A 26,128-nucleotide genomic window follows, 5' to 3' on the forward strand; every position below is an offset into this window, starting at 1 on the left:
TATCAAAATAAATTGAGAATGCCTCGCACCACTTTTCGTAACATTCACATTTTCAGAACCTATTCATTAATTATTTATGATTTGATAAGTTTGATGTTATATTTGTGTACATTTCCATTTTTTTCTTACCACCGCTTGCATATATCAGGAGTTTCCCATGAAAATCTTCAGTACCTGTGTAAGTAGAACAATGCATTTTCCAATACCTTCGTCTAGGACTTGTAGTTACTTATTACTTTTATACGTAATGTGGTTTTATAATGTTGTCATTAGAGTGACCTGTGTATGTTTTAATGATTTTTTTAGCGTCTAAATTTGTTAGTGATGGGTAGTAAGTGGATTGTGTTTATATTTTATAACTATAATTTATTAATAACTTTTGATAAACTGTATTTTATATAACTTAGACATGCCGTTCACTAAAGACGCTGTCAATTTATGAACCAATCTTAACTGAATTAGACTTTTTAATAAAAAAAAAAAAAAACATAATTGAATGTCTGACCGTTGGTGTTTGGGTGTGATAAATTTAAGTTTTAAAAATATACTAATTGATAACTCGGTTGAGCCAATCACACAAAAATGATAAATAACTTTAGCTGATTTAAAACGTTACGTTAATTAATTGGGAATATTCGAAATTTACCTAAAATAAAATTGTACCGATGCCTTTTAATATTATAACAAAGTATTAACAAAATTTGTCAACTTTAAAAAAAAAAAAATTGTAATTTTTGGTGAAGGTTTATAAAAGATTATTAATTTTAATATATATTGATGCTGGAATGTAAAAAGGTTTTAAGCGCTACTCCAAATAAATAAAATATATTTATAAATACAGTAGAACTCTGTTTGCCCGAATTCTAATCATCCGGATTTCTAAATATCCTGATCGTTGTCAGGAAATAAAAAATATAGATGTTCTAATGACAAATCAAAAAGCTCTCTGCTCGTAAACGAGTTTCTTCGTCAAATCAATTGCTTTGCTGGACATATTTAAGTAAGTTTTTAATGTGATTCCAATTCGCTGTATTTTTTCAAAAGCAATAAAAAAGTGATCGAGTAAATTTTGCATTTTCTTTCAAAACATTGCCTTAATTTAATGGTTAATCCAATGATCCGGATTTATGTATATCCCAATAACGTCTGGCACTCATTAATCCGGATAATTGGAGTTTTGCTGTGCATATGTAATTTTTTTATTGGCTTCAGCTCTTTACATTCCAAGTCGATGTATAACTTACCACCCCTTTCAGTTGTATTTGTGTAATATTATTTTATGTAAATGCTTTTTCGTTTTATTTGTGTATTCGGTAACAAATTTGCTACAGATTTGTCCTTTATTCTATTTACAAATAATTAGATTTAAAAAAATTTAATTTGATTTTCTAAAAATCCTAATTTTTTTTTTCACATTCCTTGACCAGAACATTCAAACAAATTTTTAAAACAATGCATTTCATTTTATGAATTCCCATACTTTAAACTTAGCGTTTGTACATAATTTATTAAGTATAATCCTTTTGGTTGAATAAAATTTTACTATTTAGATTAAATAATGTTTGATTATGTTCTATTAGTATATTTTGTAGAGTCATTTTCCTACACTTAGTTTCACCTTTATCAAATTGTTTTTACACCAAAACTGAGCGTACTTTTGTCAAAACATGTTTTTATTTTTGTATTTCATGTGACCACATTGTAATTTGTCTTTTTCAAAAATTCCCTGCAATTTTACAAGTATCGCACTTTAGTCATTTTAATACGCTTTGGATTTTCAATTTAACTTATGTTTTTTTTTTTCCGTGATACATGTATACTTTTCAATATTTTATTATGTAGTATTTTTCTAATGTTTGCCACCATAGTTTTGCATGAAAGTCTTATTTCTACCTTACTGTTATTCACCTAAATATAATGCACCTAAAGTCATAATTAATTCTGAAATAATATTCAACAATTAAAATATTCCCCTAATATTAATTTTATAACCCCTATCAGTTTTTTCTACAGTAAAACTTATCTTTAATAAACGCTTCATTATTTTTTTACAAACACATTAATTTAATTTGGAAATTCAAAATAAAATGGTGGTGGCAATTTGAAAAACATTAGCTTCCTTAAGATTGCATTTGAATTGAGATGTCAAATCTTTATTTACTTCTGATTCTTTGATAACATTCCCATGAAACTATCATGTATCGACAAGAGACGGAAATTTCTCTAAATTGTACGCGTTTTTAGATTAGTAATGCATTTATAGTACTTTTTTAGCTGTACCTTTTTATAATGCTTCTAAATAAGTTGATTTTTAAAATTTTACAATACGAATAAACTACTTAAGCTAAATGTTGTCTTTATTTTTGTTATGCATGTCATTTTGTTTAATTTTATTTCCTTTCATCTTCATTTTGCTCAGAATCAGAAAGCGACTCATGTCTCCCGAATCAGAAGGTGGCCATTGGTTGTGGTATCTTCAGGTGGTGGTTATTGAATATTTGCTTTTTAGAATCGTCCCGTGAAATTATTTTCACGAGAACTGCATATAGTTTTTAGTATTATTTATTTATTTTGGCTTTTTGCTTCACTCGGTTATGGTGCTTCACAATATAATCACAAAATATTAATCATTAGGACACTGTGGTGGCTTGTCAACAGTTACAATATATGATCTGATATACAGAAAGAAATGTAAGTATGTTTTAAATATTAATTCTGGTTTGTAATTCATTATCATCATTGTCATCCATTCTTGAAATATTCTTATATTTTTGTTCATGAAATTTTCAGTACGTAATTGTGCACTTTCAAAAAAAAAACTCACAGTACCTACCTATAATAGTATATTTAGAGTCATTCTCTGTAGATTATTGATCGTAAATATATATGTATTATATTTAATAATAGTTTTTGGAAATGCCTCAAATACATTAAAAATAGTTAAAATTAACACTTCCATAAAGCAGTGCGTGTAATTTTTTCACTCTTTTGAATCATCATGGTTATCACTCAAGTTAATTATTTTTTTGTAAAAATGGACTAAATTTCTAATTCTATAATATTTAAATCATTACGATTTTAAAAAAACCCACAGAAAACATTAAGTCCACGATAATAATGATTTTAACAAAATTAATCCATCATCAGACGAATTTTCTCTTTAGGTAAATTTTATTGAAAAGACCAATTACCTTTTTATTGCTTTTGGTATTTAGTTTTTTGATCATCATTAGTAGTTTTAATTTTTAAAAAGTATTTCTCGGTTCATTAAAAAAAAAAATACTGTTACTAATGATGAAACAACCGGGCCGAGGCCTAATCTTCTGCTAGAGAATGCTCTATATATTTTTTTTAAATAATTGAAAAAAACATATTGAAAATCTATAAATACTATGTAAAATTAAAATTGTCTTTGAAAACAGTTTTTCTGACTATAATCATTTGAAATCTTTATTTTTCAGAGATTTCTCATAAATATATATAGTTTTTAGTTACAAACGTAAGACTTTTGTTCTTTCACAGTAAGATTGATGTAATAATGCAACAACCTAGAAATACCTCGACTTGTCATTTTTAACATTTATTTTATAAATTGTTATTTAGTCTATTGACTAGTATAATTTTGTTCGCTGTTCAATCACAATACAAGTTATGATTGTATAATTTGACCTGACCTCTGTATGATAATTCTTATTTAAAACAACCCGACAGAAAATAAATTGCTTAAATCATCGCATCAAAACTGGGAGTATAAAAGTAAAATGGTAATAAAAACGTGAGTTTTATAAAAATATAAAAATTTTATTGAAACTAAATGAGATTTGACAGAAAAAAAAAACTTTAAATGGTTGAAAACTAATTTGTTGTTTTTCTTTTTATTTAAGTTGACAATATTTAATGACAGTTTTTTATAGGTTAAATTTTTTGCTAGTCTTATTTTACAATGACCAAAAACATATAAACTTATAAATATAAGAATATTGTAAATTATTATAAATGTGAGCATCATATTATTTGAAATAATATTTTTTAAATACAGAAATGTAACTACATAGATTATTTTTCGCCATGAATAATTTTCAGCTAATAAATGTAAATCACAATATAATATCAAATAGGAAACTAGAACTAATTAAGAAAATAGTTGTATGAAGAACCTAACAGTATACGAGGATTCATATGCTCCACTTCTGACCTATTTCAAAGTGGATGAGAAAAAGTTCTTGCACCTTATTTTTCCACATAGTACCCCGGGCCCCGATTACAATAGGAAGTTATCAGCATTATCTTCGACTGTCTTTACAGTAGAATCGAAATTTATGTACCAAAATGTGTATATTTGTATGAAAATAATAAGATTGAAGAAAGATATAATTTAATCTCATTTCAACATGATACACGCAATGGACAAAAAAAAGTTTGCACTTGTAATAAAATTCTTAATTTAAATTAATAAATATTCTCAATTGCTTGGATTTGTTTAAATATATATTTTGTAGATTTGATGACTAAGTAATGTTTCCAAGTAAAATATAAAAATAAAAGCTTAATGTATATTTATAAATAGGGTTTTTTCCAGGTAGCAGCTCCGTTACCATTGTTCTTGTACCAGACATAATTGATTTATGGCACTGTGTCTTTATTGGCAATCGCAAATAATTACATTTGGTTAATAGATTTTTGCGAAGGGTAAACAGACCGATATTTTAAACAAAAGAATATAAAAATAAAAGTAATTTTTCGGGTTCGGTAGTATTTTAATATTTTGTAATATCGCCTTTGCTCTTAATCACTAAAGAAATTCTGTTCGACATCAACAAATATAAACTATTTATAATATCTAATGATATTTCATGTTCCCAAACATGGTTAATGATTTTAATCAATTCCTGGGTATTTTTGGCCCGTTTCTTCGCAATTTTTTGTTTCATTATTGCCCATAAATTTTCTATCGGGTTAAGGTCCGGACTGTTTCCAGGCCAACTCAGTGATGTAACTCCAAAAGACTCTTTGAATTCAGTTACCTGTAAGAAAGAAATAATATTACAAACCAAGTAACAACAATTTAAATTTATAAAATAAAGTTATATACTCACAAATCGAGCTCGATGGCAAAGCGCAGAATCATCTTGGAATATACATCCTATAGGATTTGAACTAAATTGTGTTATGTCTTCAACTGTAGGAAACAAATGATTTTCCAAAATAGTTTTGTATTGTATGGCATTCATAGTGCCTTTGACTATCTGTAGTGGACTCAAACCACGAGCTGTCATGCACCCCCATATCATGACATAGGGTGAATGCTTTACTGTTCGGGTAATACATTTAGGATGAAATCTTTCGCCGGACTATCGTCTTGCCATCTGGACCAAACACATTAAATTTAGATTCATCGTAAAAAAATACTCATTGCCAATCGTCTATTGTCCAATTTTGGTGCATTTTGGCCCAATCTAGACGAGCCTTCTTCATTTTCTCCGTTAAAAGGGGTTTTTTTGCGGGACTTCTTGCTTGGAACCCCTACTCCAATAATCTCCTGGAAACCGTCCTCACCGAGAACGCGGTTTGGCACGTAGACTGGATGTCTCTGTGTATTTCTGCAGCAGTTAGAAAACGATTTTGGTTGATAAGCTTGGCAACCAGCCGATCTTCTCTAGGAGTTGTCTCGCACTGCCGACCACTTCCCTTTTTTCGCTCCAGAGAGCCGGTTTCACAAAAAAAAATTTAAAACTTTCTCACAGAACACTCCGAGAAACCGATTCTACGAGAAATTTTACGATTCGACATATTTTCCTGTGACAGAGTAATAATTTTCGATTTTACCGCGATAGACATTTGACCCGAACTCTCCATATTTTCGTAGCGATGTTTCTTCAGACGTAGTTTTTAAAAGACTGATGAAGCTTTTAAAAATGTAATTACTTTAAATGTGTAGCCAATATATTCCTTAACAATAAAAAAAAGCGATTGTTAAATAATAAAATCGTTTCTAAGAAATAGAGTCAGGTAAACTGGGAATTACGGATAGCGGGGTAAGTGCGAACTTTTTTTTGTCCATGGGTGTATATCGTATCTGCAGAAAACACCCTGATGAAATTGTTGTGATCATAAAACAACGACATATGTGCGAAAAATGCAACATTGACTTTCTCTTGTATTTGATCTTGAAAGGGTTTGAAAAAAAAATATGTATAACCCAAGTTTCAAAAGCTATACTTTCATACTTATCGAGTTGAGAGTTTAAAAAAAAATTAACTGCTCTCATGTAAAGTTGAAGAAAATCGCATGTGTCGTTGTTTTACGATCATGACAAAATAACAAAGTAACCGGAATGGAACTTAAATAAATATATAAATAATAATAATATAATTTTATTATAACATTGCGTATGATTTACTTAGATAAATATTTAGATGGGTTGCATTATAAATATTTAAATTTTGTCAAACATTTCGGCTTGAGAAAAGTTGTATCCATAGGGCCAGAATGTACACTGTTGTATATTTGATTTTATGATTTAAATAATTCTAAAAAGTCACGAGATGTTGGACAGATTAATAATTATAAATTTAGTAATTTGAAATATCCCGCATTTGGTGTACAATGCCACGTGAGGACAAGAATTTTATGATTGAGATGGTGAATAATAATGACATTCTAATTTTTAAATCAGTTATTTATCCTGAAAATTGGTGTTCTATCACCAAGTTAATAAAGCTCCAAAATATTTTATTTGACAGCCTAATTACCTGTTTCAAAATGTTGTTTCAATCAATCAAATTGAATATCTTGCCTGTGTGGAATGATGGTAGGTTATCTATTTAGATCACAGCAGGATGTAATAATTAAGTTTGGTGTTTTGTCTTGATTATTTTTAGATTATAATAATGAAGAATGGGGTTCAGACTATCCACTGGGAGGAATGGCAAGACAGCCTGTACCGATGCCAACATTGTACAATACTGAAGGTAAGAAGCGGGCGCAAACTTTAAAAACAGAGTTCAATTATTTCTCCCATTTAATTTACACTTCTCCCATTTAATTTACACATTTAAATACATATACACCGGAACCTCTTTTTGCACGGTGGATACGTTCCACACGGTACCGTGTAAAAAAATTAACAATGCAGGATAGGTTTCCATTAAATATTCGGTATTCTACTGAATACTGCGTACAAAAACGTATCTGTTTTAATAAAAAAATATTAATAAAATAAATTAAAATTATTATTATTAATGCTTAAAATCTATCAGTGGCAAGGTGTGATGAATAAAATCAATTTTTTCAGCATTTGTTGGTAGCAAACTATTGCACTTTTTATCATAAATAATACATCGGGAGATCTCCCAGAGAACAAGATCTTGTTACACAGCCAGTTTATTATCTTCACTACAAATCTCATAATATTCTCGAATAGGCGATGGGGGTTCCGAGTTTGATTCTTTGAGATAAATAAAATGTCATCTTTCTCCAGCCTGGGTGTTATGTGCTGCAATTCATAGCAGTAATTGGACTTCTTAGCTAGTCGTGGAATATTTAAAAATAAATAAATATTAATAAGTCAACTTTTCTTTTATATGAGATAAAAATTAGTTCTTGAACAGAAAAAAATGTCATTTGAAAATTACTCATTTGTCTGTTTTAAAACCATATATTCTGTGGTATTAACCCTAGATTCATAAACATACTTGGGAGGACAGTATTCATAAACATTCGCCTCTCAGATGAACCTATTACATTGATGATTTTAGATGTTTACACTTTGAAAATCTTAAACGTTGTTTATTAATGATTAATTACATGAAATAAAAATTAGCACAATATATTCAAACGTTCTGCGGAGTTGAACTTTTTATATTTTTCATTATAAAAGTTATAAGTGTTTACGTGTTTTGCGCGGTCTGTAAGACAAATGTTTATGAATCTAGGGTTAATTTAAAACCCGAAGAGATTTAATGAATTTATCTTATAATATAAAGTTTATATTTGAAGCACTAACTTTGTGGTTATTCATTATAATAAAATAAATAAAACAACTTTGTTTTCAGCCACAAATTTTTATTTTCCACTGACCGGTTTCAAAGCAAACAAGCTTCTTCGTCAAGGTTTACGTAACTAATGAATTGATTCCTTTTTTATTTTTAAAAATTATTTTTTAAAATAAAAAAGGAATCAATTCATTAGTTACGTAAACCTTGACCAAGAAGCTTGTTTGATTTAAAACCGGTCGGTGGAAAATAAAAATTAGTGGTTGAAAACAAAGTTGTTATATTTATTTTATTAAATTTATTTTACATCATAAAAAAATATTTTTAATGAAAATTCATGAAACAGATTTTTTGCAAATCATTGTTTACATAAAATACAGCTGATAAAAATATTTTATATCTTTTTTACTGAAGTATTTTATATTTATGTACTATGTACATCGTATGGAAAAAGGTTGATCATTACACTTTTTTAACTTGACAGTGGTTATCAAAATCATCCCACCCATAGTCTTATCTGAAGAATTTAATGTTGTTTATATCACAAACACAGCCAACATAATCAGTAATTGTGCATTAACAATAGACATTAGCATACCTCAACAGCTCAAAAGCGTCATAATTATTATGCATAGCATATACAGGATGCATTTTATGTTGCAGGTTGATGTTTTTTTTAATGACTTTTTAATGAAACACAATTTCACAATTGAAATTTTATTTATTGATTTAATGGTTTTTAACGATTCGTTTGAAGTATAATGCCGGTCAAGTGGCTGCCTCTTTCCATAGCTAAAATGCCATCTCTTTAAAGCATGTTTTTCATTACATTTTTGCAGACTTCTGGTGTTATTTCGGCAATTTCTTTTTGGTTGTTATCATTAAGAATCAGAATTATAATTGGTTTGCTGGTGTACACCTTTTCCTTTAACATCCCTCTTAGAAAAAATCGGAGGTGGTCAAATCGCAGTATCGTGGGGGCCAATCGATATCACCATTTTTTTACATTATTCGGCCGGGAAAGGTTTCTCCGAAAATTTGCATTGTTTCATGAGCTGTGTGTGATGTGGTGCGATCCTATTGGAACCACAAATGCTGTAGACTCAATTGATCCAATTCGGGTACAAAAAAGATTTTCAACATGTCACAATAATTTTCCAACATCCATTCCTGTTAATGGCATCAACGGGTGGTGCCCGAATGTTCACAAACACTGTGCCTCACCACATAAATATTTTCTAGTGTATGTTGGGTACGTTGTTGTCCAGACTTTGCTTTATCTCCCAGTGTATGAAAAATTTCAAAAACATTCATAACATGCTGAATATTTGACTTGCTTTGCACCTAAAAAATGATACAATTTTCTTTGAGTATTCACAATTGAATGATTATACAAAGTGTTCTTTAAACCCTGTTACACCCGAAACCACGATGATCAGTATGGGCAAGAAGACATATTAGCATATTTAAAAAAAGGTTTAGAACAAAGAAAATTTAAAAAAACAAATGGTTGCTTACTTCTGCAAGGGAAAAGTGAGAGGAGCGCGGCGCAGTATCAGACTCCCCCCTTCCCCAACCTCGTTTCGCCCCTGCAGAAGTAAACAACCATTTGCTTTTTTTTATATATTATTTTTATAAATCTTATTCATTCTAAAAAAATATTTTAATGTGCCAATATGTCTTCTTGCTCATACTGATCATTGTGGTTTCGGATGTGACAGGGTTTAATGAACACCTGTATATATATATATTTTAAAAATAAAATTATAACTTGTTTCTGCATTCCATAATAAATTGTTATTGACCACTCTCCACAACTATGAAATATGAGCCAACAAATGGCAACGAAACCAAAATGGCAGCCAGACAGCATCGGCCTGGAACACAAAACGCACCCTGTACCTACACACATACACAGATTATATATACAAAACCACTTCAAAAGCATTTTTATAACTGATAAGATAAAAATATGTTCCAGAGTAATGATTGCGTAAAATACAAAAATGCTCTTCTAGACTCTCTGCTTATCTTTTTAAAAATAAATATATCGCCCATAAAACATGCAATTAATGTTATCTTTACGATAATCGTTTTGTTAATTTGAAAGTGATATGTTTTCATTTGATAAAAATTTACAAATAATATATTACAGATGCCTCCTGAGTGCCTTAACCACGCTTGCCTACTTTACAAGCCACCGGGTTCATCAAGGTTTTGAGTATGTCCAAATGTTTGAGGACAGGCCGCATTTCCTCCCTAATTAAATTAGGGAGCCCTGTAAATGCCTAGACTTCCATATTCCCTTCTCAAACCCTCTCTGTTGCAACAAATTTAGGCTCCAGGTTCTTGAGGTCCTGTACGTCCATGGTTGACAGTTCGTCGGCTAGTGTCTAGGAGAATATTAATGTTTTGCATTTCACTATAACAAATATTCAGCATTCCTTGTATAAAACTATGGGCAGATATCAATTCAGGATTCTAGTACGCTCTAAAAAAATGTATTAAATATATATTTATTATATATATTAAAATAGAATAAAAATAGTGTCGTAGAAAAATGACTAGATTTCTTACATAAAAATATATTATATTTATTGATTTTATAAACATTTCTTAGTTTTCTGTTTTATCTAATGGTTTTACGGTATTGACACCGATGAGATTATTGCCATGTTTGTTTATAATGATAAGATGGTCAGTAAACATCGATGGTTTTTTTTTTCCAGGTTCTAGATCAAAAAAACCAAGTATTTTAGAACTGGTGCTATACAATATAGCCTCTATGCTAAGTGGAGTCGCAGCTGGCTATGATGTCAGAATGTCCAATGTTAGTCCTTTACATCCCAGATTTAAACCTTATAGGTAAGTTTAATAAAATATTTTAAATACACACACTTATTATAAATGAAATAATCAGAGCATAATTTTATATAAAAAATATAATTTTGTTTCGATTCATGTAAATAAATAATTTATTTGAAAAAGAACAGACCATGCACAGCCATTTTAGTCTTAGTGAATATTTTTTTCAAAACTTAGCTTTTTTTTAGCCATATTTCGAAATTATTTGTAGGTACACATATACTTATTTTGTTTGTATAATATTCAAATGAACATAATATTACAATAACATGATATTTTAATAATGAAATCACATCTATATTTCTAGAGTTGAATTTACCATTAAATAGATTCATTTATGGAACAAATTTACACAATTTTAAGCAGTCATTGTTTTTCTTACTAAAATGACACTACCAGAATGCTAAAGGAATGCTCAAGATCACTCGGCATACATTATTACAGTAGTCCTTAATTTTGTACGCTTTTAATTTAGCTCTGTCCATCTTTGTATCGGTTTAAACTGTGGAATAAATTATTCCTTCAACATTATTTATTATATTTAACAAATCTCCTTGGTAAAGCATTTTACGAATGAAGATTAGAATACAGTAAAAGTACCTATTTTATCAATGTTTATTGTGATGTACCTGAATGTACTTAATTTTGTATTGATTGTTTCTCAGAGCTGAATCCCAAACGGACTCACAGTACCGGACTGGTTCAGAAGGAAGTCCACACTTTGGGACTGATTACGAGTTCCACACAGCTAGTGGATACGCACATAATACATACCACGGTCCCGCAAAACACTATAGACCCCTACTCAACACTATTACCTCAAATCAGGTAAGGATTACATTAGTCTATCAAAAAAGAGAATGCTGTTTTCATGACATTTTATATGGTAATAGAATTGACTACTTGTTGTAACCAATCAAGCCACTTATGACTTTGTGTCGCCAGCGTCAAATCATTAGTATTTCCGTTTTTTTTTTTCTTTTGACAGACTGCTAGTGCTGTAACCGATTCACGAATATAAAAAACAGACAAATTTTATTAGGTTTGTGTTAGTAACACTATTGAGTCTAAGAAAATATGAATTATGAAAAATAATACATTTTAATATGGGAGTAGTGTAGCAAAGACAGTTTATATTATAAATGATTACAATAACACCTGTAGATGGAAGGATCTGTGCTTTCCAAAACTAGTAGTGCTATAAAATAAACTCAAATGGTCTAAGAGCAAAGTTATTTATTGATTATATATTTAATCATGTTTTTCAACAAAGTTCATGCCGATTCAATCAATAATATTGATTTGGTGTTTTTATGTCACAATCCGCCATGACAGGTTATTAGTTATGTAACCCAAATGCCGGCCTTCCATTGGTTGATTGACAGATCGTCACCTCAGTTTGTTATTATCCAACAGACCAAAACCCAAATCTGCAGAAATAAGAGCTTTAAAGTTTTTTTTATGAAATAGGCATAAATAATGACCACAACTTAAGACAAAATTAATTTTTAAAACCCCCTTATGTAATTTAAAAAAAAAAAAAATTCATTTAAATTTTATAAATAAAGGCTCTCAGAACTCCTGTACATTTAACTCAATTTTGTTATAAATGGTCTTTTGGACAAAAACGAACTAAGGCAACGAGATGTCTGATTTCGAAACCAAATCAACGAGTAAATGTCCGATTTGCGATGTTTTTTTATCGCTTCAGTCCATTTTTGTCGTACCTACATAATATTAATCGAAAGTGTGAGTGAAAATCTGCAAGAATTAATTATTACCTAAATCGAATAACAGATGTCCGTCTTTGATACTACACTACTCGTGCAACAAAAATAAATATTTGAACTTGGAATATAGTAAAACTACAAAAATGGACTGGCAATTTTGAAATCGACCATTCCGTTTTATTTGTTTTAAAATATTTATTTAATGGCTGTGACATCTTTTTTGTTAACGGAAAAGACTGAAGACATGAGCAGCTGTTTTTAAAGTAAATATTGCCATTAGCTAATTTAGCCACTGTCTGTTAGCGCTGTGTCAATCAATATTTGTGATCAAAGGCAAAGCCAAATATACAAATTTTAAACTGTTAACTTGACTTTGGCTCGATATTCAAAATCCAAAATCTAGTCACGGAATCGATACTTTATTACTAAATCTACTCCAATAACATACACACCACATTCCACACACATCATTCCATATACCACACACCACACTCCCAAAACAATAACACCAACACAACGCCCGTATTATGGCCATACGCTGTATCTATATAGATACAGAATTTTGGCTTAGCAACATTCGATCAATTCCATTAGTTGAGTTACATCATATGAACTTACTTTTTTTTATTGTTGTTACTTTCCAAGAAATTGACGATGACACAAATGCTGTAAGTGCAAAAAAAACTTCCGCCAGAACATGTTTTTTGTGAATTCTATTAACAATACTTTTTTTTAATACTTATGTTTTGGATGAAGGATCAATCTAACTTCTCACCAAATTTTAAATTATTCCTACTAATGTTACTAATGTTTGCGAGGAATGTAACACAATGTCTAAAAAACTTCCAAGTCATTTATCACAAAACTACCTTTTTTAAGATACAGCATATTGCCATAAAACGGGAGACAAATGAAATCATCTGTAGATACCTATTTTCATTACATCTTGTCCTATTTAGAAATTTGTGTTATATGTCGTGTATGTAATTGTTGCTGCATCAGGTCTATGTTCTTTTGTAATCATTTCAATGGAATATACCAATATAGCACTGTGTGCACAACAGTAATATAAATTAATAAAAATAACCTACTTATAAGGATGATATTGATACATTTTTTTAATTCTAGGCAACTCTATCGCAAGGAGAGGAGCAGAAACCAATTTCTAGGTTCAGCGATTCCCCGCAGCACTACTCCAACATGTCCCCCCTCCCCGCCCCCACCTTGTCGAGCACCAGCGGACTGGGCTCCAACTACACCAACACCGCATCCAGCCACAGCACCACGCAACCGCCCACTCCCAGCCCCCGCAGAAAGTCCAGCGGAACCTCCACCGAGGGAGACCCCTATCTCAACTACCGAGAGAACTTCAACACGGCGGAACGCGTTCCCGGGATGTACCATCAACCCCACCTCGAGTACCCGGAGTCTGACGGGCCTCAGTACGTCGGCCACTTCGCCTCGCGGGGAGATCCTTACAGGAATGACAGCCTTTCTTACAACTACGAGAGAAGCAACGAATACGTCTCCAAACACAGGAATCCGGAAACCTACCCTTATGTAGTTTATAACGACTATCCGAATCCTCCACACGCATACGACACTTACCACCCGGAATACAACCAAGAATACGTCCACCCATATGAAAGTCCGGCTGCGACGCGCAACAATCGCACTCCCGTTAGATTACCGTACAATACTCACAGACGAACCGGATCTAACGCATCAGACGCGTCCAGCGCCAACACGTCGGGGTCCAACACTAACCATGGGTTCCGAACGGACGGAGACGAGGTCGTATATTCCAACCAGTACCGGCGAGGGAGGAGCGGCGATCGCTACCAAAAGAGCGAGTATGAAGAGAGGAAGGAGGGGGCGGGGCAGGAGCGGCCGGGTACACTGGGGCTGGAGCAGGGCAAGCTGCGCTCCAGCCTAAAGAAGCGTGGACGCGGCTCGGGTGGAGGGACGCCCACTAACCCCACACCCCCCGACAGCCTGACCAGCGAGGACAGCTCCTATGTGTCGGCCAAGGACTCCAGTGGTTCAGGCTCCCGCGTCCGGTTCAGCCCTGACCCCCCTCCCCCCCCTTACGAGCGTCGCCCCTCCAGGAACTCGTAGCGACGCCGCAACCTCTTCCAATATTACCTCGTGTGATCCGACAGAGGCTCTCGTTTTGCGCATTCCCCTAGCTTATACTTTACTTGTATGAAATATATTTCCGCAAGCGTATTCAGGGCTAAATTGAACAGTATAAATCGAACGAACCTAATTCCGAAATGTTTAAATGATAAAATACTATCACCGCAATCATGTATTGAGTTTGGGACAAACCGTGACTTCTATTCATGAAAACTATTGTTATCCAAATGAGAAGCTTTCCTTAAATGTTTCGCTTGTGCATATTTTGGTATAAATTTGAACATGCGCTCGCAATCGAAGAACGAAATTACGTATAATTGTCGGACGCGGTATTTGAATAGTGAAGAATAAGATAAAATCATGAAAGAGGCAGTACTTGGAGAGGTTTGAATGTCGTCGCCTTTTGTATTAGAAGCAAATCGAAGCTTAGTTATGAAAAACAATACATTGTCAGAAGAAACACACATAAAATTTGTTACTTTATTTGCTGTTCTAAATTATTAAAAATAATTTTATTTTATATACAATAAATATCTCTGGTACTTTTCTGTTAATACGTAATCTAGTGAAAATCATCTCATAAAGTTGAATAAATTTTGACAAACATGAAACTATCGCTACCCAAATGAAACAGATGTTATAACTGTTAAACAATGTTTTTATCAAAATTTGTAATGTCTTTTCAATTGACGTATAACGTAAACCAAACATAAGATTTAAAAAATTGATCAACATTAGATAATTTTAATGAATCATCAGAATTTAACTGATGGTTGTGTAAGGATATAAAATTACTTGTCGGGAATTATTTAAATTAATTTAAGAGACAATTTTGCAATAATTATTTGTGACATTCTCACATAAAAAATGATATGTAAGTTCTATTTCAATTACCTTTCAACTCATTTATTATTTTTCTATCGAATTTTCCCAGAACACTGAAAATTCATATTGCAAACTAACTTTAAATAGAGTATTCTAATCATCGACAATCAATCTATTACATAAATCTAACAGCTTACCTACAAGAAGCTCCAAGGTCCTTTAATGACTTGAATAATAGACAATTCATAGTGTTTCTTCGATAAGTGTACTGTACATATTATAGCAATCATAAAAAATATACTAACATAGAATTATAAATGATTACTCTTATTTCTCTGGATAAGGAACGTTAGGTACAACATACTCTTTAGTCTGAGATAGGCGTACTTTTGAAATATTTCAAGTATTTATACACATGTATTATACATACATTTTAAGTTATAGATGAATTAAAATACAGTTGCTCTGACGCATATTGTTACGTGCACACTAATTAACATACATAATGATTGGCCGCTGTAATACTGCAAGATTATAATATGCATACCATGGCCCAAAACTGTGTCTAAAAATCACTTTACCTAGAAAAAGGCATGTACAAGTATGTATTACATGCAATATTTACATTCAATATTAACGTATTCTTTTCATGACTTTTAAAATTACATATGTTATTTATGTAAAAACACTTTTTTTTAAACATTTCCAAGGGATTTTCATTCCAGATTTTAAAATAATATAGTTTTTACTATCTTACATTGGTCTTCTATCAATTTTATATTCTTCTCGTACATTACCTTGAATCACATCCATCATTTGCATAAATTAGACATAATTATAATCTTGCACTTGTTCCAATAATCAGAAGTGTTATGCCTGGTCACTTAAAATTCATAAAACTGCAAATGACTCGGTTTTAGTATACTTTATTCAAAGATTGAGTAACGAAACACCGACCCCCCTCCCCCCGAGTAGTAAATTCAAGATCACCTATTTGTTATTAAGTAAGGATCCTTGCAAACATTCCAATGTGCCTCGAGATTTTAATTACGACTCCACACTATAACAGTATTTTAGTTTAATCTATAGTGTATATAGTTACTATGCCATAGATATTTTTACGATTATTTAAAAAGAAAGTAGCCTTAAAATTAGCCAATGTACTTAAATATTCGAGCATATTATTTTTAAACGAGTATAGAAATAATGAATTAAATAGGATATAGGTTCGACTGGACTCATCAAATGTAAGAATTTTGACAATTAGCTTTTTTATACAACTTAATATAATAGGTACCTATATAATTACGAGCGAGATATTGGTGGTTATTTCCACAGAAGGAAAATGTAAGCATTCCATAAATACTGCTAAAATTTTAAGTTGTTAATAATTTACATCAATATTATGTATGTAACAATCACAAATATATATAGCATATGCTAAAGTGTAATTTAAGTCTGACATTAAATTAGTTTACAGCAAAAATGTATAAATATTTTTTTATCTACGATCATAGTCACTTGTGACTATTTTTCTACACATTACTATTTTGCAACTCATTCACAAAAAATATATCATGATAATTTTTATTAAAATCTATCATGATAATCCGTTATTCAAATTTTTCAAAATCTGTCTTCTTGAGTTTAATGCAAAACTGTATTCCTTCACATTTGTCAATCCTATTTTTTTAAACCCAGCATCCCCATTGGCATCAGATTACCTGATATTTAATAAATACACCAGTAAGCGAATCGATAGGAACGATTTAGCTTACTTTTTCTCGTATCTATTTTATTATGGAAATACATTATCTTTATATCTTACCTAAAATAAAATGTTTTTCATTAATTTAGTAAAGTTTGTCGTAATTTTTTTATTTAAAAAATGATTCATTAATAATTTCATTTTTAAAAAGTATCACATATCAGGTGTTTTTAGGCCAAATTATCTTTCACAATAACTAGTGAATTAATTAGAATATTGATTCAAAAAATATTTCTCACCCATTGGATATAGAATACAGAGGATTTAATAAATTACACATATTATAGATAAACAAACCTTTTTTATATTTGTTACTTTGAGATCACTGACCTATAAGAGTACTTAATATTAAACTAGTCACATTCCAAATGAATCTATTTAAAAATCAGAATAAGACAACTTATTAGAATTATGATTCCTTTATTGTTACAAATTTGTTTTACATACTAATTTGATTTTTCTGCAAGTCACAAATACAGTACTGGTTCACACAGATCACTTGGAAAATATCCAATTTTATTTGTTTATCACTGATGCTGCCACAAATCCTGAAAGATCTCATTTGTAACACATGGATTTTATTATATCCGGAGATAATGTTTTTATTTAGGAAATCCTCGACCCAAAAACAATATTATTCATTTAATTGTATTAGTCACGTTCATATACCTACTGTGATTTCCATAAAACTCTGGATCTCTTGGAACTGAGTTCGATCAGTTTATATCTTAAATTGTTCGCAATCAGTAGACGTAATATAAAATTTGGGTAATACATCTCGCTAATCCTATATGCATTCCTCGAGAACTTAGTTCTGTGGTTTGCCCACAAGAAACAATCCCAAAAAATCTCATTAAGGTGCCATTCTATTGTGAATATTTATGCCTAACTTAATAATAATCAGGTAATTCACGTTTCAATGTAATGATAGACAGTTTACCATTACTAATTAGTAATTTCAGTAAAGATGTGCAAATTATCACGTTACACGCATTGGGAGATCTTTATATGCAGGTGCAAAGTTTGCTTATGTCAATATGTATGGAAAAAAAACCAGTTTGAAGAAAACCGGTCGGCTCAGATATCATCCCGAAATGTTTTATTTGACTGATTAACATAACTTTCAAGGTTTGTGTCGAAATTTGAATAAAAGTAATAAACAAATATCACCTAAGTAATTTCTACATCTACTTAACACAAACCCAAATGAGATGGTTTTTTATCGAGATTATAAATTTTAGTTTTATGAAAATGTTTAAGCTCAAAGGTGAAAATTACTCCGCAACTTTTTACTAAATATATTGCTACATCTACTAAAATATTACGAAGTTGTTGATTCTTCTTCCCCTAAACAAAATAAACTAGTAGTTTGACACGTTTACTCAGTTTCCAAATATAGAATGATGATTGATTTGTATGGTATTAATTAAAAAGTTAGAAATACAAAAATACAGTTATCAAGTATTGTGGTTTCCATTCCATTTTTTTAGTTAGGTTATTGTGAAAATGAAAAATAAGTATTATTTTTATGAATTTTATATGTATTGTGAATAATTTCATTCCATTTAAAATAGCTTTAATTATTTATACTTATGATTCTCGCTCCAATATGTATTGTGAATAAATAAACAATTCAATCTACAAATTCATCGATGTGGACAAATTGTAAAGAAAAAGAATTTCTGGTGACTTGTGTGTAACTTACCTTTGCTCATTTCACATTCACAAAAATTATTTTCCTAATACTGTATAAAAACTTTCGACACACAAGAGTCAACGAAATTAAGGAAAAACACAAAATTAATTCCCAAGAAACTATCGAAAGTTGATTATTTTTTGTTAACTTTGGTCTGTTCAAAAGAGTATATTTAAAATGTTCTTAAATTGGTACTTTTTATAATATTATATTTGAATAAAAATTTTGTATGCTTGATATTTTTATATTAAAAATATAACTTTTAGTTCAGTTACAATCTAAAAGCACTAAAATATTTTGGAATGTGTACTTCAACATTGTTCAAATTTCCTAGCCTTCGAGGCTACTCAATTTCACTCCAGAGGCCCCCTGTAAAGCACCACTAAACATGCAATTTCCTTAGGCCGTGTATCAAGTCGGGGAACATATTTCTGACTGCACTTATCACTTGTATTTATGTTTAAGTCTACCAAAATGTGTCGACCAATGAAATGTTAACATTTTTCTTGTGTCACGAGGTAGATTGCGCAATGAAATGTTAAATCATCCACTACTTCTAGTCCCTTAAGTTACTCTCCCCGTAATGCCACGCATTTGCGGAAGGTGTGTTTTTACAATTAGTTTTTCACTAAGTGGTTTACTTTTCCGGATATTATTAGGTTTACTTAACGGGTTGTGTATTGGTAAAACACCTGGCGATGTTTACACGCTCGTAGTATCGTGCGTGTTGCGCAATCTACTTAAATCTAGTAGCATTTAAGAAGAGTGCCAAGAAGTGTAATGAGATGAAAAAGATTGTTGTAAATTCTGACAAATAACATATTAATAAACTAGTATAAGCTTTTCACTGGTGTTTTTATTCAACGGAACCCCTTTATGTACATCAGGCTCGGGAAATTGGGAGTCACCTTCTACAGGCACACAATAATATATTGTATCGGTTATTTCCATTCTATGGTATTTTACTACATATTATAATATGTACAATAAAATAAGACTAAAATATAAGAATTGAAAAGCAACTGTCAAACTTTTATTAAAAGAATAGAAAAATACATTAAGTTTACACAGAAATAAAATGCATGATAATACATACATATATATTATAGTATACAACGGAGCCAACTGCAACAAAATGCGTAAAAACATAGGAAACAAGTTGTATTATAGTTTTACAGTTAGTGGTGGGAGGAATACAACAGGAGGCTCCGCAATAAGTAATACATTAAGTGAGATATTATGGTCCATATGCGGAAACAGCAATGACAATACATATAAATAAGTAAGTAAGTCTTCTAAACGCATTCATACTGATCTTCCTTCCACTATATTCTTCGATATAGCCTTATAAAAATATTCGTTTCTATATTATCCTCAAATTCTAAATTTTGTCATATAAAAATATGTTCAATGCAAATGGAATGAAAAATAGCCGAGAAATATTTAGGGAGACGTAAAAACCGATCACACGAGGACTCTCTCCACTCCTCACTAAATATATCCTAACTTTACTTAGCTCTACTTTCTCTTCTGCGTCTTAAAGCTGACGGACAGCACCTGACCGTTGAGGGTGTACCCGTTGAGAGCCTGAATGGCCGCCGAAGCCTCCTCGTACTCGCGCATGTTGACGAAGGCGAAGCCCTTGTTCTTCTTGGTTTCCGTGTCCTTGATGACCTTGATAGAGTCGATGGCGCCGTACGGCCCGAACAGCTGCCACAGCGCCAGCTCCTCCGTGTCCTCGCCCACGTTGTACACGTAGACCGTGGTTTGCGGCAGCATGGGCGGCGCCAGCATGGCCATCGGCGGCTGGTGGCCCGGCGCCGCCATGGGGTTGTACCGCTGCTGGCCCTTGTTGAGCAGCGGCAGCGCCTTGCCGGGCGACGGCAGCAGCGGCGGCGCCAGCCCGCGCAGCCCCGCGTAGCTCTGGCCGTTGTAGGCCGCGCTCTCGAACAGGCCGCCGAGCCCCGCCTGCGCGGGCCGCGCGCGCGGGCTCGCCTTGTTGGCCGTGGGCTTGTTGGCGAACTTCACATTCATGGGGCCCGTTCCGCTCTCGGGGCAGTAGCCGTTCAGGCGCTTGATGGCCTCCTCGGCCTGCGAGCGGGCCTCGTAGCACACGAAGGCGATGCCCTGCGACATGCGGCTGTTGGTAATGGTCCCGAACGGCTGGAACAGGCCGTTCAGCGCCTCCACGGTCATGTCCGGCGGAAGGTTACTGATGTACAAGTTGGATTCTGTATCGGTTTTGACGGCCGATTTGTTTTCCGGATTCAGTAACGCAAAGGACACTTTCAACGTTTTGCCCTGAATCATTAAACCGTTGAACGAAGCACGCGCTTTTTCCGCGTCCTGCGAGTTAGAGTACTCGACGAACCCGTAACCTCTGTTGGCGATCAGCTTGCAACTGTCTATCTTTCCGAATGCCGAAAACAGCGAGTACATCATGTCGCGATTCATCATCTCGGGAATATAGTTTACCATGAGCTTAGTGGATGACACATTCGCATCGCCGCCGCCGCCGCCGCCGCCATTCTCCATCGGCGTCATATTATTCATTCTAAGAAAAGCCAAAAATCAAAAGCCGAATAAGCGATTAATTGGAGATGAGCCACATGAATTTAAACTCGATAAATTGCAATCCAGTCGTCGGCGTAAACTAATAATAATATTAAATTACTCGCGAGCTAGTCACACGCTGACGCCGGTCGGCGAGTTGTTTTCACAGTGTTGCCAATATGACAATTGACAATTACCGTTTCTTTGTTCGATGACAGATATTTTTTTGCTATTTCAGTTTCACACGAGTAAACTTTATTATCAATTTATAAGAAAGATCATCAATTTACGCTTATTCATGGATGGTGTTTTAAAAATTGAAAAAATAGGTAAAATGTAGGTTGCTGAACAAATCTCCCATCTTCCTATTAGAAATTGATTTTTGTAAGTTTTGTGTACCTCTTTTGATATTTTTCCTATTATTTATTTCGTATTTAAAATTTGTATGGATTATTTCTTAGTAACCTCTTTCCTCTTGGGAAAGTTTCAGTTAAAAATGAAAAAAAACGCATATGGAATTTTTACATGGAAATATTATTTTCTTATACGTTTTGAATACTTTTCCTAATAATAAAACCATTTTTTAGAATAATAAATTTATAAACATACTGGATTAGGTCCTTAAATAAATGTAAAAAATATGGTTTTATTTCTTAAATTATTATTTTCAAAATCTACATTTATGTGGTATTACGACGTTACTCAATGATTGATTTTAAATTAGGGCACCGATTGTGAGTGTGTGAAGTCAGTTTAAGTAATTGTTTTTCGAAAGAAGCTTGTTTTTCTTTTTCCTCCACGTTGTTTAGCATAGCTATAATTTCTTAGTCAGATGGAATCTCGCTTGTCTCCAAATACATTTTGTTATAATTGTGATCAGTTAGAATTCTAATAAAAATTAGTAGAGCACATAAAAATGTATTTTTATTGTAATAAAACATTACATGCTTATAGATTTCTATTGCTAAGCTATATCGACAAACTTGGTAACAGCATTATTTGTTATTTTTGAAAAGCTAGGGATTTAGTTCTATGTAAAATTTATTATTCGAGTCTTTATTATATATTTGTATTTAGCATTCATCGATTCAGCCTAGCAGAATTTAAAAAAAGATTTGTTATTTTCGTTTGAATTTACGGGCGTGAGAAAATATAATTATTAGTAATGTAGGCATAAAATACTAAAAAGAAGGTATTTTTGTTGGTTTTCATAGAGCAAAATAATATTATTTGAAACAAAACACAAAACATAAGACAACTACCCATATCACAGACAATATTAGTGTTATTTTATAATTTATTGTCTTTGATTGATCGTCCGTTGACAAGACACAGACAAATATTTTTTTACGTTTTCTAACCTTCAAATCTGCCTTCAAAGTTGTGGGTTATGAATGAGAATTAAATCAAATTAAATGACATATTTATATATTTTAATAAGAAGGTGAACAAAAACAATGTTTCTTACAAATGTCCTTTGCAAGAGAGTTAAAAGCAAGTACGTTCACAAATTGCATTTTATTTTCATTTATTTCTCCACACTATTACTCGAATTTTCACTGTTTATTATTAGATTTAAACTTCTAATCTTATAGAATAGTGTTTGATGTATCATTTTGGTGATGTTATTTTTACACACTGTAAGGTGGCCACTTAAACCAGTCAATGATAGATCATAAGACCTGAGTGCCAACACTTTCATATTCCCTTCTCTGTTGTAATATCGACTGTGTTCAAGACAAAGGCATCAAACCACAATTCTAAAAAAAGGGATTTCACTATTTTTAATGTGTTTTTAATTAAACTCCAATATTATTAGTATTAATTATACCAGTAGGCATATATCGCATCCCCCGTCAAGGATGCCATAAGTAAAAAATAACTGTGTTTTGAGTTACGTATGACATTTAATAGAATTTGGAATGTAGCAGGTTGTGCCAAACTGCCATAAATAAAAAGTTCATTAAAACCGCATAAGAGTGCATAATAGTACTCTCATCATCATCAGTGGCGTAACAGCCCATTGTGGGCCCTGACCTCCTCCAGAATCGGTCTTCATTCCTCTCTGCACCCTGCGGCTCTTCTCCAGTTCATAAGGCCGATTTCTCTAATGTCGCTTTCCATATTATCCAGCTATCTTAATTTTGGTTTGCCTCTGCTTCATCTGCCTTCCAGAGTGGTTTTTAGTACGATTATCATGCATTCTGTGCACACTTATGTGATATTTATTTATAGCCATATTAAGTGTCAAAATTAACAATTGAAGATATTTTTTAATAAATAATTGTTGTTAATTAATATTGCAGTAAACTTATATTGAGTACATTGTTTTATATTGATCTGTGGCCGAAACTTGCGAAGGTCAAAATTATCAAAGTCGTCTTTCTCAGTTTGACGCATTAAGAGTTGTGGCACTCTACTTCCAACTGAATGTCTCAATCGGGTTTAAAAAAATTGTCTTTAAATGCGCTTCTTTATGCCCGGCAATCGCGATCGAAATCTCCCCCTTCAGGGAGGGTTACCTTTCTTTTTTATACAGATCTAGTGGCTTCCAAAAATAATTTCAAGACTTTTAAAAAGTTTTGTAATAATTTCGGTAAATTGATCATGTCCTATCAGTATATCCCAGTCAGTGAAAACTCTCACTGAAAACTCACTTCCCTCTTTTTCTCAATCCAATGAAGTGCATATATATACTTCTACCAGATTACAAGAGCTTCTTCGGGCAGATTTTCTCATTCGGCAATGAGCAATTTTTCCATGTATGTGGGCACTGCGAAGGAGAATTATGCCCTCAGATGTGGTGTGCGGTATGTGGTGGGCACGCTGTGGCACTTCAGACAGTGGAATGCGGAGTGTCCAATTAGTTTTTTAACGTATTAACAGATGGTTATCGTTTTTGGGTAGTATTAAGTTTAGTTATAAGTCCGTAATCTTAAGAATTAATTTAAGACATAGGTTTAATATTTGTTTAATTATAGGGATTGTTATCCTTTAATTGTTAAAAACTATAAAACCTACATGGGAATTTGATCAAGCACTCTTTCATTATTTTATACCCCTTCCTCTCAACATAATATTTTTTTATTTTTTTTTTATTTTTTTTTTATTTATTTACAATTTTAAAAAACCCGTGAGGCAATCTGATTAATTTTTACTAAATTCTTCTAATAATTAAGATAAACTTTAGAATTAAATGAAACAACAGGAAATCCTATATTTCTACTGTGTTATGCTTTATAAATTTGTAGAATGAGTTCAAGAGTAATTACGATGAAGGCTTTTCTAATCGGGAACATCAGTGTATTTGCTCTCTTAGCTATTGTTGTGATACGGTCACGCCATTTCAAATCCTTTGTAATCAACAGATTCAAATCTTTTTATTTCCGATTACAGTATTTAAAGTACAGTTATTAGTATTTAAACTGCAAACACCCATTTGTGCAATCCTTTTGCCAGAAGAGCTATGTAAATGGTTAAAAAGACATTGAATGTTAATAAAACAACTTTCTAATTACCCAATCAATTTATTCAGGTGTAAAAATCTTACATATAAATATTAAAGGGTTAAAAGTAAATAATATGAAAGTGTTTCACATTAGGAAAGCTTTAAAAATTATGTTTCTTTGGTCAATAATCAAACAACCTTTCAATATAGCCCATTATCGATGTTACATTGTAATGGTCACCCTATACCTATTAAACTCACGTCCCTCCCTCTTTTTTCAACTATTTCTCCCACAACATAAAATATTCTCATAACCTAATCAGAACATGTTTGTGCTAATCAGTGCATATGCTTATCAAAATGCATGTCGTGTTGTTTTTATATTTTTGCGCAACAACTATGGTGAAGGTGTATATTGGGTTTTGCATATTGGGTTAATTGGTGTCCTGACGAAGAGATAGGAACATCTCGAAACCGGTAGACATAGAAAAGTCGGTAAGCAGTTATATACAAATATTCAACAACTTTGGCTGAAATTATGGTTTTAAGTGTTTGTCTTACATTCGATATGTCGATAATAGTGTACTATTTTTAAAGGTCCGGCAGGAATACACCTTTTCATATTCATTTCATATAAATATTTCATTTCAGGTTAATCATGGTCTTGATGGAGAGTGCCGTCAGTGGACACCAGTACAATACAGTTAGACCACGTCTTGCAGATAAATTAGAAGTGATGAGATATGATCCATATAGTAAGTTTTTGAGGGCTTAATATGCTTTTCTAAAATATTAAACACTCTCAGTGCAATAAAGACGAGGTGCCTCTGAGAGAAAGTCATGCTGGTTTTGGATACCCAATATCACATAATCCATATTCTGGGAAAACCTCATACAAATATTTTGCTGATCTTTCCTTATTGTTTGATCAGAATTGAATTGAAATCAAAACAAAATCAATAAAGAGTTTTTATTTAGCCTTCCATTAATAACATGTTTTTTATTGCAGTTCGAATGGTTTCGTACTATAAGGAAAGGAAGAAGATAAAAAGTATAAAGTAAACAAATAAACTATTTTGTAAATTAGTGAAATAAAACTAGAATCATGTA

General features: G+C 32.2%; 2 protein-coding genes and 1 pseudogene across 3 annotated transcripts in view; 2 read left to right on the forward strand and 1 right to left on the reverse strand.

Moving 5' to 3' along the window:
* Positions 1-14,847, forward strand: part of LOC148275948 (uncharacterized) — a gene marked incomplete at its 5' end in the record, with an annotated part of 28,963 nt that extends 14,116 nt beyond the window's left edge. Inside the window, 4 exons of the mRNA XM_088234979.1 lie at positions 6,882-6,971; positions 10,724-10,859; positions 11,525-11,687; positions 13,718-14,847. Coding sequence (XP_088091105.1) covers positions 6,882-6,971; positions 10,724-10,859; positions 11,525-11,687; positions 13,718-14,707 — 1,379 coding nt within the window. The remainder of the gene's footprint in view (positions 1-6,881; positions 6,972-10,723; positions 10,860-11,524; positions 11,688-13,717) is intronic.
* Positions 14,848-20,022: 5,175 nt separating this feature from the next.
* LOC148275949 (ELAV-like protein 1-B pseudogene) lies at positions 20,023-21,761 on the reverse strand (annotated as a pseudogene). The gene has a single exon (XR_015823914.1). The product of XR_015823914.1 is annotated as an ELAV-like protein 1-B pseudogene (transcript).
* Positions 21,762-22,893: 1,132 nt separating this feature from the next.
* mRpL33 (mitochondrial ribosomal protein L33) lies at positions 22,894-26,128 on the forward strand. Its single transcript, XM_088234978.1, has 3 exons — positions 22,894-23,068; positions 25,670-25,773; positions 26,028-26,128. The coding sequence occupies exons 1-3, from the start codon at positions 23,028-23,030 to the stop codon at positions 26,078-26,080; spliced, it is 198 nt and encodes a 65-aa protein (XP_088091104.1). The 5' UTR covers positions 22,894-23,027; the 3' UTR covers positions 26,081-26,128.

Source organism: Micrasema longulum, unplaced genomic scaffold, assembly GCF_059751315.1.
Source record: "Micrasema longulum isolate JH-2025_06_02 unplaced genomic scaffold, ASM5975131v1 h1tg001312l, whole genome shotgun sequence".
Classification (NCBI taxonomy): Eukaryota; Metazoa; Arthropoda; class Insecta; order Trichoptera; family Brachycentridae; genus Micrasema; species Micrasema longulum.

What these genes read in the sequence shown, in the direction of transcription:
- mRpL33 (XM_088234978.1), top strand. Translation starts at nt 23,028, where the DNA reads ATGTTTCTTACAAATGTCCTTTGCAAGAGAGTTAAAAGCAA. An exon ending in TGCAAGAGAGTTAAAAGCAA is followed by an intron (nt 23,069 to 25,669) that starts GTACGTTCACAA and finishes ATTTCATTTCAG; the next exon opens with GTTAATCATGGTCTTGATGG. An exon ending in GATGAGATATGATCCATATA is followed by an intron (nt 25,774 to 26,027) that starts GTAAGTTTTTGA and finishes TTTTTATTGCAG; the next exon opens with TTCGAATGGTTTCGTACTAT.